We start from the raw sequence: 12,087 nt of genomic DNA, 5'->3' as shown, positions 1-12,087 counted from the left end.
ATCTCACTTACATGTGGAATTTGATAAAGTAGAATGCGCAGAAGCAAAGAATAGAATGTTTATTGCCAGGGGCTGGGTGTTGGGGGAAATGGGGAAATGTTGGTCAAAGGGTACAAGACTTTAGTTATGCAGGATGAATAACCTCCTCCGGAGATCTAACATACAGCATGATGACTATACTTAATAATACTGTATTGCATTTTTGCAGTTTGCTAAGAGAGTAGACCTTAAATGTTCTCACCACGCCGAAGAAAATAGCAACCGAGAGGTGCTAGATGTGTTAATTACCTTTATTTAATTATTTCACAATGTATATGTATATATATACATATATATTTAAAAATCACATTATACATATTAAACATATTTTATTTTTATTTATCAATGATACCTCAATAAAGCTAAGGGAAGGGAGGTATTTCTGTAATTATCTTTGCAAAATACAATTCATCCATTAACAAATCACAGTAAATTAAGAAGAATAAAACTTACATTTCGACCAAAAGCTATGCCATATTTCTGAAAGCATCCTCCAAATCCTATTAAAAACATCTTCAAATATATTTCTCTCAGCTTCTTCTCTTATATTTTTTATTTTTTCATCATATTTTAATTTTAGCAATTTAATTTTTTTCTCCTTTTCTTCCTCTGATTTATGCTCATCCTCTTCTACTAGTTTAATTTCTTCATTTAACTGGTCAGTGTAGATTTTCCTCAAAACCTCTTCCCGTTGTTTCAGCCTTTCCTCTGTGTCCTTGTATATGTCGTCAGAAAAGTAAGCCCCTTTGTTGCACTGCACCATTTTCTCTACCAGCTCCACCAGCTCCTGCACTTGACATTCCTTCTCTGCCTTACTGGTTTTCTTGCTATTGCTAAAGGCACAGCAGCGGTTCCCGCACTCCTTGACGATGCTTTTTAGGCCCACATCCGCATCTGCTATGAAGTCATCCAAGCTCTGGCCCTCCAACTCTTCTTTGCGAGTGAACAAGATGACCATGTGCTTCATGGCTGGCTTCCCAAAGACAGCCTTGATCAATGCAACGGTTTTCTGCTCCTCCTCTGTGTAGCGGCCCAGCTGCAGAACTAGGACAATAGCATGGGGCCCTGGGCAGGAGGAGATGACGCAGCGGCTGATTTCCTTGCAGGTGGTGTCCAGGCTCTCCTTGGTGTCAAAGAGCCCTGGAGTGTCAACAACAAGAAGGTCTCTCCCCTGCCATTCCCGGGATGCTTTTTGACAGGTCTTGGTAACAGCTTGGGCAGAAATTCTAGAATCAAAGATTTCCTCTCCAAGGATGGTGTTCACTGTTGCACTTTTCCCACTTCCAGTTTTCCCTACCAGAACGATCCTCAGGGAGTAGTCCTCACTCTCAGCCATGTTCACGTCAGAAGGCTCTGGAACTTAGGCACGTACAAGACCTTAAGGAGGGGAAGATAGGGAAAAAAAGCCAGTTTTAGTAAGTGGGATCCATTCCCAACCTTCTTTTCTGCTTTCTCTTTCTTCCTGAAAATTTGTAATATCCTATTATCCATATTAATCCCAGTAAAGACAGAAAGATGAAATAGTCCGATTAATATGGAAGAAATAATAGAGAAAGCAGTTAAAGAGTTTCCCCACAAAGTAGTACCAGGTATAGATGGTTTCACAGGTGAATTCTATTAAACCTTTTAAGATCTGATGATCTCAAAGCTACCTAAAACTGCTCCTGGCCATATACAAAGAAGGAAAAAGTTACATTTTTTTTCTATGAAGCAAGTATATTGATTCCAAAGGCTGACAAATATTTTATCAATAAAGAAAACTACAGATGTGTCTCATTTGTGAATACTAATATACAAATCCTAAATAAATTATTAGACACTAATAAATAATAGACTGTGATTAAGTGTGATTTATTTCAGAAATACTATGGTGGGTCAATATGAGAATGTTGATTGTTACAACACATTCCGTTAATAGGTTAAGAAGAAAATTAGCTAGATGCAGGAAAGATATTTGGCCAAATTTAACACTGATTCATGTTTACAGTAGTTTATAGAACAGAAAAAATATCTATTTCTTTAACATGATTTTATATAAATATAATTTTTTCAATTTTGTCATCTTTTTTTTCTGCATCTAAAATAGTTGATTATAAAGTTCATTCGGATGAAGGAAAATGCGAGTTAGCCTAGACAATCAAGGAAAAGAAGAACAGGGGAAGACTAGCTCTACCAGACAATTAAATATTATAATCTCTATAATTAAAGCAGTGTGATATTGGTGAGTGAATAGAGACAGGCCATGAAACAGAAACAGAGAATTCACAAATAGGCCGTTGCTCATTTTATATTCATTTATATTCCATTCAATTACATTAACTTACATTCTGTGAAGCAACACCTCATACCAATGGGAAAGATGATGGACACTTTTATTAGCAACACTGAAATAACTATACCTCCATATAATTGGATGCAATTTTAAAGATAAAATTGCATCCAATTCCTCATGTCATACAAATTCCAAATAGATTAGAAATTTGAATGTAAAAACTATCCCATATAAATAATAAGGGAAACATGGGTAAATTCTTTGTAACCTGGGAGTGGGGAGGATGTTAATAACTAAGATTTAAAATAGTATAAGGAAAAGACTGATAAGTTGGATTACACAAAAATCTAAAAAATTATGTAAGGCATACAACACCATAGACAAATTAAAACACAAATATCAAACTAGGAAAACATTTTTCCAATTTATCTCAAAGAGGGCTACTTTTCCTATTGTATGAAGAATATCTAAAAGTAAAGAAACAAAAGACCAATGACTTGATAGAAAATTGGATGAGATATGAACACACGGCCAAGGAAAAAAAATGCAAGTTATCCTTGAATACATAAAAAGATATCCAAGTTCATTCACAATAGAGAATAATAAATTAAAAACATAGAAAAAATAAAAAATTCTCAGAGATAACTATTTCTCAACTATAGGTATGGCAAAAATCCACACATTTCTCAGCATAATCTGGTGGTAAAGGTATGGGGAAAACAGGTAATTTCTTGCATGACTAGCATGAAGGGGAAAACAACCTAACACCTATAGAGGAGAAGGTAGAAATACGTTGAAAAATTACACATGCATTTACTCTTTGATTATCAATCTCAATTTTAGGATTTATCCCAGAGCTGCACTGACAAAAATACAGAAAGGAATGATGCCCATCAGTGGGGACCAGTTGAATAAACTAAGGAATATTCATACAGAAAAGTACTATCCAACTGCAAAAAGGAATGAGATATATATCTATATACCAGTATGAAGAGATCTCTGGGATATACTGTTAAGCGAAAAAAGCCAAGTGAAGAAAATAATGTATAGTTTACTACCATTTATATAATAACAAGGAATATTAGTTATATATATATAAATAATTTTTATGTGCATGTGAAAAAACAATGGCAGAACCATTTGAAAACTAAACAAACAAAAGAATTATTTATATGAAGATGGGAGAAACAAGGTACAAGGGACAGGAACAGAAAATGGTCATTAGACTTCTTTGAATATCCTTTGTTTTTGCAAATTTGATCTTGAGAACATTTAAATAGTTTACATAATTATACAATAAAAATTATATTTTCAAACACCAATAAAAGTTAAAAGAAATGGAACAAATAAACCTAATTGTATCTTGTGTCAAGGATGAACCACACAAAGATTTGTCCCGAGAGGCTTGAAAATGTAGTATTAATAATTTCACTGTGTGTGTGTGTGTGTACTGTTTTGAAGTCCATCTAGAAGGCATAAACCATGGTCAGCCAAGTAGCAATGAGTGCACTTAATACCCAGATTGTGATCTTCAAATGGCATTTCCCACGAAAGAAATTAGGACTACTAGGAAAAAGTACTGATTCCAGGTCTGGGCCAGTAAACATACAAGTTTAGCCTACATCTTTCATACTAGAAAGTAGAGATGCTATCAAAAATTACTCAGTTTTATCAGAAGGACTTGGAAGCTACCTTAAAGAGGTTCCAACTGGACAAAGATGGAATAATTTGAGCATCATTAATAAAGATTATTCCAATGGATTAAAATATACCAAATATATTGAAATCCAGTAGTTGGTAACACCACCATCTTCCTGAAAGAAGTTAATTGCTCCCTTTGGAGTATGCTATTGTGCACATGTACCCTTAAACTTAAAGTATAATAATAAAATTAAAAAAAGAAAGTGACTCATCATTCTGAACATTGACAACTAAAGAGAAAGAAGCATTTATTTTGTCTTTCATACATCTCATCTTTTAACTATATCTCACAAAAATGAAAGAATCACTGAATGAAAGTTCCTTTGTATATGACTATTCCATCAAATAAATAAATAAAGAATGATAGAATATCATCTTTTGGTAACTTTTAATGAAACAAATTCATTCTAGACAATCATTAACATCTGCTAACATCACAAAAAGAGAGGCACTCAAGCATTATGTGCCTTCTAATACAAGTTTCATTTAATTAGATCCCATTTGTCAATTTTGGCTTTTGTTGCCATTGCTTTTGGTGTTTTAGACATGAAGTCCTTGCCCATGCCTATGTCCTGAATGGTATTGCCTAGGTTTTCTTCTAGGGTTTTTATGGTTTTAGGTCTAACATGTAAGTCTTTAATCCATCTTGAATTAATTTTTGTATAAGGTGTAAGGAAGGGATCCAGTTTCAGCTTTCTACATATGGCTAGCCAGTTTTCCCAGCACCATTTATTAAATAGGGAATCCAACGATAGACTAGATTAAGAAAATGTGGCACATATATACCATGGAATACTATGCAGCCATAAAAAATGATGAGTTCATGTCCTTTGTAGGGACATGGATGAAACTGGAAACCATCATTCTCGGTAAACTATCGCAAGGACAAAAAACCAAACACCGCATGTTATCACTCATAGGTGGGAATTGGACAATGAGATCTCATGGACACAGGAAGGGGAACATCACACTCCGGGGACTGTTGTGGGGTGGGGGGAGGGGGGAGGGACAGCATTAGGAGATATACCTAATGCTAAACGACGAGTTAATGGGTGCAACAAACCAATATGGCACATGGATACATATGTAACAAACCTGCACATTGTGCATATGTACCCTAAAACCTAAAGTATAATAAAAAAAAAGAAGTTTCGGATAGCATCTATGAAGTATTCCCACTAAAAAAACAAAGTCAAACTTTAATCTGATCCAACCTCCCCATTAATATAAATTCACACAAAACACTGGAGCTAGAAGGGAATGTTAAATGACATTATTAAAATGCAATCAGCAGTATGAATACTGTCCAGTTCTGTTGGACAAAAGACCTTCCCTTCCTTAAACAAAGAAATTTAACACAAAGAAACAAGGAAGGTGAAAACCTACACATTAAGTGAAACTTAAGAGATGTCAAACAATTGTAATGTATGAATTTTACTTAGATCCTACCTCAAACAATTTTAAAAATTATGAGATCTTCAGGGAAATCTGAATACAATTGGTAGTATTAAAATTTATAGTTGCCTTTTGAAGCCTATTTATGAAATTGCGGAAATGTTTTTAATGGTCTTTATCTTTCAGAGACACATATTCAAATATTTACTGAAAAAATGATGTAATATCTGACATTTGCTTCAAAATAATCAGTGATAGAGTTGAGAATAGGAGCAGATAGTTGAACAAGGCTGGCATAAATTGCTAACTGTGAGATTTTGGTATAGGTACATGGAAGTTGCTTATATTATTTTTACCTTCAAATAAGTATAAATTTTTCACAAATAAAAAAATTAACCCATGTATAGTGTAACCACTATCAAGCATAGACTGCATATCAGAACACCCTGATAAAACAGGTTTTGTATATCTCATTTACTCTTCAAAAATACTCTACAGTGAAACTAATTTTTTAAATGAGGAAGCTGGTGTGGCTCAAAAATTCTGGGAAACATGCCCCTGGTCCCTGTGGTTGTAGGTATTGGGCAGAGAAGACATTCGATTCAAAGTCTGTCTGAATCTACCATGCTCACTCTTAACCGTGCACTCTACTGCCTGTTCTTGGTTACTCTCAGGCCATGATTCTAAATTTTCATTGACATGGCACAGAGATAGACCAGTGGAAGGCAAAGGAGATGATCCACGCTTTCTGCAAAAGGGTGAGCTGGGAGCCAGCCTGTTACAAGGGAACCGTGAGGAGGGCTCCGCATTTCTCATGGACTTTTCCATCTCTCCCATATTGAGAAGCCAAACGTGGGAGAGATGGTGAGAAATATCACTTTAAAACTTTCTCGAGTGGTTCTTGGAAGATCCAGAGGACCTCCAGCTGAGAGAAAGGCTGAGAAGTGACAAAAGCATTTACATCAGAGGTGGACAGTTCTAAACTGTGGCCAGACCCACCGGTTCTAGAAAATTTCATAGCTCCTCGAGATTTAGTTCCTTCTGCTATAAAAAAGGAAAATCAAACCAATCTTGCAGGGTTGTCCTTAGGCTTTCATCGAGTGATTTCTATAAAGGTCTTTTATAGCAACTCTTTTTGTATTGAGTGGCGCAGCAGCCCCACATGTTACACTGTTAGGGACACAGCTTGTCTCCGCTTAATGCTGGAAAAAGTCAGCAGACTGACTTCTAGTGTTCCTCTGCCATGAGTGATCTGGGTACCCCTTGGAGAATCATCAAAATCTCTGAGATTGGGATTCTGATTCTTTTTCTGTAAGAAGAGGGACTTGGACCGGTGGACTCTAAATTGCCTGTCACCTTTACAAATCTGCCTTAGGAGCCCTTAATTTCTTATGAAGGTTATCAGGCAACACTCTGTGTCTATCACAACAGCCAGTGAGTGGAGGGTGCACGATGCAGCCATGCGTGTCCTGTTACATATGAGATGCATGGGCTCCGTGCAAACAAATCTCCTCACTCCCCTTCCTACTTACCCCTCCCACAGCACTTTCTATGCAGTGCTGCTGACACAGTGCCCTGTCCCTCCTCAGGGCAGAGTCCACTCCACCCACACATCCTGTCCTCACTGCCCTTCGCAGCCCAATAGCACCAGGCCCTCTCCTCAGCGAGGCTCACCTTCTCTTGAACAAGTTGAGTTCTCAAGTGCAAATAAATCTCCTCACTCCCTTCCTACTCACCCCTCCCACAGCACCTTCTATGCATTGCTGCTAGCACAGTGCCTTGTCCCTCCTAAGGGCAGAGTCCACTCCACCCACACACCCTGTCCTCACTGCCCTTCACAGCCCAATAGCACCAGGCCCTCTTCTTAGCCAGGCTCACCTTCTCTTGAACAAGTTGAATTTTCAGGTTTTCTCCAAGGAGGCTGCTTGAGCTGTTGCTTTTGCTTTTATTGTGAGGCAAAAGTGTCTGCACCCCCAGCAAAACCTCTCAGTCAGGAAGCTCAGACTGGGTGGAGCCACACACACACAAAAAATTTGTCTTTAAAGAAACAGAAATACTGCTCCATAATCTGGTGAGTGCTTCAGTTTTGCCAGGTTGAAACTTTTTGCCCATGGGCCTGCTATAAACACCATTTCCAAAGCTACATTTTTTGCTTCAGGTTACAGTGATGGGTGCAAAAGAGCCTTATTAAATAACCCAAATATTGCCTAGAAAACAAGGCACAGGACCTGATTGTCTTCCCTGGGTGGAGTGGGAGGCTGAGGGGTGATTTGGGGAAGAAGGGAGACAGGCATATACCTTGCCATTTCCAAGCATAGAGCTGGGGGTTCTTAGTGATTGTATAATACGGGTTTTTTATTATAGTCTTTCAGGAAGGCCTCAAGTTACTCATTCAAAAGTTAACAGCACTGAGGCTCAAAGGCAGAGTCTAAATCATTAGGAACCAAGGGAAAAAAAGGAAGGTGAGGCCTGGAAAAATAATCTGCCCATGACCACATAGTTTCTTTAGTTGCTTTTCATATAATTCTTCCAAGTTTGAAAATATGCATGACCTAACAAGTAAAGATGCACCCATGGAATAGATCCTACATCCCTTCCCCACCTTCCTCTCTACCCCACATCCTCCTACCATAGTCTCAGGCAAAGACAGATTTTCCAGAATTTACCCAGTGGATAGTTCCAATCTGCTCTGGAGTTTTCTTGAGGTGAGAGGCAGGTTCCCAAAGCTCTCACGGTTGACCAGATATTCCATTTGGCTACATAAGAATACTATGTGTAGAGTTCCAAGCCCACAGCCCCTGTCACGGCCTTGCCACCCTCCAGCACCCCGCACCAGGAGTGGGCCTAGAGCGCTCGCCTTGCCCCTCTGTGATCCGGGCTCAAGCACCCGCCCGTGTCCGCACCACTGGCAGCCTGTAGGGAGTCGCTGGCCATCGTCGCTGCTAAGTAGGATATATCTGCATCTTCAGAGGAAGATAAAACAAAAGGCTTCTTTGGAATATTTGGATTTTTGTCACTTTCTGTGAACTTTAGTTCAAGAACACAAATTGAATCACTCAAACACGAAAAACAAGTCTGAAACCAGTATCCATCAGTACTTGGTCGATAAGGCAATCCTTTCCTGGTCGCCTCCATCCACTAGAGCCAGTGAAGTAGTATGTTCCACCAACGTTTCTCACTATGAGCTCCAAGGAGAAATAGGAAGAGGATTTGACAACTTGACTTCTGTCCATCTTGCATGGCATCTGTTACGGGAACACTGGTAACTATAAAAACTACAAATCTGGAAAACTGCAATGAAGAACGCCTGAAAGTTTTACGGAAAGCCATGATTCTATCCCACTTTTTCCGGCATCCCAATATTACAACTTATTGGACAGTTTTCACTGTTGGCAGCTGGCTTTGGGTTATTTCTCCATTTATGGCCTATGGTTCAGCAAGTCAACTCTTGAGGACCTGTTTTCCTGAAGGAATGAGTAAAACTTTAATAAGAAACATTCTCTTTGGAGCAGTGAGAGGATTGAACTATCTCTACCAATATGGCTGTATTCACAGGAGTATTAAAGCCAGCCATATCCTCATTTCTGGTGATGGCCTAGTGACCCTCTCTGGCCTGTCCCATCTGCATAGTTTGGTTAAGCATGGACAGAGGCATAGGGCTGTGTACGATTTCCCACAGTTCAGCACATCAGTGCATCCGTGGCTGAGTCCAGAACTACTGAGACAGGATTCACATGGGTATAATGTGAAGTCAGATATTTACAGTGTTGGGATTACAACACGTGAATTAGCCAGTGGGCAGGTGCCTTTCCAGGACATGCATAGAACTCAGATGCTGTTAACAGAAACTGAAAGGTCCCCCTTATAGCCCATTGGATATCAGTATTTTCCCTCAATCAGAATCCAAAATGAAAAATTCCCGGTCAGGTGTAGACTCTGGGATTGGAGCAAGTGTGCTTGTCTCCAGTGGAACTCACACAGTAAATAGTGACCGATTACACACACCATCCTCAAAAACCTTCTCTCCTGCCTTCTTTAGCTTGGTACAGCTCTGTTTGCAACAAGATCCAGAGAAAAGGCCATCAGCAAGCAGTTTATTGTCCCATGTTTTCTTCAAACAGATGAAAGAAGAAAGCCAGGATTCAATACTTTCACTGTTGCCTCCTGCTTATAACAAGCCATCAATATCACTGCCTCCGGTGTTACCTTGGACTGAGCCAGAATGTGATTTTCCTGATGAAAAAAGGCTCATATGGGGAATTCTAGGGCTGGCAAATCATTTTATGTCCTATACACTTGACACTTTCTCCTTGCTGCTTTTTCTTCTGTATTGCTAGGTACAAATACCAGAATTATACTTGAAAATACAGTTGGTGCACTGGAGAGTCTGTTCAAATCACTCTGTTCAAAGGGGCATCAGTTTGTAGTCCCTTTGGTTCACACAGAGTGCTGTGACAACTCCAAGGAAACATCAGAACTACTAATCTAGCTAGTTAGTGTTATTTATTTGGGAAATTGTTCTAAGCTGTGGCTAACTGTCTTGATCTCTCAATATAATTTTCAAGCCAGTTAATTTTTTCAGTATTTTGCTGTCCTCTTGGGAATGGTCCCTCAAAGGATAGTGCTTCCAAGTACATCTTCTTCTCCCAGATTCTCTGGCCTTTTTAGTGAGCTATTGTTCAGCCAACAGGCTGGTTTATCTTGCATCAGACCCTTTTATGGTAGAGGGAAAATGTCTTTACTTTCCCTTTTTCTTCTGTTAATACTTATGGGTAACATCTAACTCAGCCTCACTCACATCAAATGATTCACTTGAAATGTATAAAAAAAAATACTGTGTTTAAAAATAAAAATAAAAAAGGAATATTATGTTTTTCATTTTGTGTGTATGTGTATGTGTGTGTGTGCACAAAACTCGGGGCTTTTCTTTTGCCGCCATGATGCCAGATAAATGCAAAGCTTAACTTATTAAGATAGTGCACAAATAATAACAGGAGATGAAAGGTATAGTACTGTCCTAGCTCTTACACAGATTAGCTATGTAACCTTGGAGTATAGGCTTCCTATTGCTATCATGACAAATTACCAAAAATGTAGTGGCCTAAAACAACATAAAATTTTCCTCTTACAGTTCTGGAAGTCAGAAGTCCAAAATGAGTGTTATGGGGATAAAATCAGGCTAATTAGCAGGGTACCTTCTAGAGGCTCCACAGGAGAATCTGTTCCTGGCCTCTTCCAGCATCTCTATGCTACTAGTGTTCTTTGGCTTGTGGCCGCATTGCACCAATCTCTGCTGCCATCTTCACATCGCCTTCCTTCTTTGACTTTCTTGTTTCCCCCTTAGAAAGATCTTTGTGTTTACATTTAAACCCACCTAGATAATCCAGGATAATCTCCTCACTGTGAAAGCCTTAATTTAATCACATCTGCAAAGACTCTTTTGCTATACAAAGCAACAGTCACTTGTTCCTCCCAATATCAAGTCTGTATTAGTTTCCGGGGCTGCTGTAACAAATTACCACAAACTGGGTAGCTTAAAACAAGAAAAAATTATCATCTCACAGTTCTTGAGGCCACAAGGTGTCAACAAGGCCACACTCTCTCTGAAGACTCTAGGGGAGGATACTTCCTTGCTTCTTTCTGGCTTCTAGTGGTTTCTGGCAATCCTTGCTACTCTTTGACTTGTAGATGCATCCCTCCAATCTCTGCCTCCACAGTTACACGGTTTCCTCCCCTATGTGCTTATTCAAATTTCACTCATTTTCTAAGGAAAAAAAGTCATTGGACTGGAAGAGCTTGCCCCAAAACCTCATCTTAACTTGATTACATCACAAAGACTATTCCCAAATAAGGTCATATTCTCAAGTACTAGGGGTTAGATCTTGAACATTTCTTTTAGTGGATACAATTCTAAATTGTGATAGAAAATTGGTGGTTAAAAAAAAGGACAGTGCATGCATTTTGAGAGTGAAACACGCTAGATCTCTTCCTTTCCAGTCCCAGTTGCAATGAATTGGTGATGTCCATGCAGACAGTCCATGTCATGGTAGTTGGGAAGTTCTTACTGCATAAGGTTTAGCATCCTTATTGCTTAGCCTGGAATTCAGCTATTGTTACAGTGTTTCAATCTTTCTTTCTGGGCTAAATCTTCCTCTATTCCTCTCCTTGAGAGGCAACTTAACACAATGTTTCAGTGGAGCTCTGCTTACCTAAAATTCCAATCCCAGTTCCTGTTAATACCTATTTTACATAGCTGAAGGAGACAGAGGTATAAAGGCAGTTTCTGAAATACCACAGGTGCTCAGCAAATGCTTTTAATGATCCTGTCTTAGTCTGTTTGGACAGCTATAACAAAATACTGTAGAATGAGTAATTTATAAGCAACAGAAATTTGTTTCTCACAGTTCTGGAGGCTGAGAAATCCAAGATCAAAGTATTGACAGGTTTGTTATCTGGTGACGGCCTGTTTCCTGATTCATAGATGGTGCCTTCTTGCTGTGTCCCCACATGGTGGAAGGTGCGGGGAGCCACTCTCTAGCCTGTTATAAGGGCACTAACTCCATTCACGAGGGCTCCACCATGACGACCTAAGTACCTCCCAAAGGCCCTACCTCTTAATACCATCACTTGGGAATTAGGTTTCAATACATGAATTTGGAAGAGGATACACAAACATTCAG

The 12,087-nt window shown here is 38.9% G+C and overlaps 1 protein-coding gene and 1 pseudogene across 1 annotated transcript; one reads left to right on the top strand and one right to left on the bottom strand.

The window, feature by feature from the left end:
- Window positions 1-272: 272 nt before the first annotated feature.
- Window positions 273-7,359, bottom strand: GIMAP7 (GTPase, IMAP family member 7). The gene is made up of 2 exons (XM_055281486.1): window positions 7,286-7,359; window positions 273-1,416 (listed from the first exon to the last, which is right to left on the bottom strand). Exon 2 carries the CDS (start codon window positions 1,373-1,375, stop codon window positions 473-475), a length of 903 nt encoding a protein of 300 aa, XP_055137461.1. The 5' UTR covers window positions 1,376-1,416; window positions 7,286-7,359; the 3' UTR covers window positions 273-472.
- Window positions 6,142-12,087, top strand: part of LOC129485494 (STE20-related kinase adapter protein beta-like) — a 22,605-nt pseudogene continuing 16,659 nt past the window's right edge.

Source organism: Symphalangus syndactylus, chromosome 6 (assembly GCF_028878055.3).
Source record: "Symphalangus syndactylus isolate Jambi chromosome 6, NHGRI_mSymSyn1-v2.1_pri, whole genome shotgun sequence".
NCBI lineage: Eukaryota > Metazoa > Chordata > Mammalia > Primates > Hylobatidae > Symphalangus > Symphalangus syndactylus.
The sequence above is the reverse complement of the archived record's forward strand: the minus strand, read 5'-3'. Positions and strand labels throughout refer to the sequence as shown.

Bases quoted from the DNA above. Each gene is read 5' to 3' on its own strand.
- GIMAP7 (XM_055281486.1), bottom strand. From the start codon at position 1,375: ATGGCTGAGAGTGAGGACTACTCCCTGAGGATCGTTCTGGTAGGGAAA.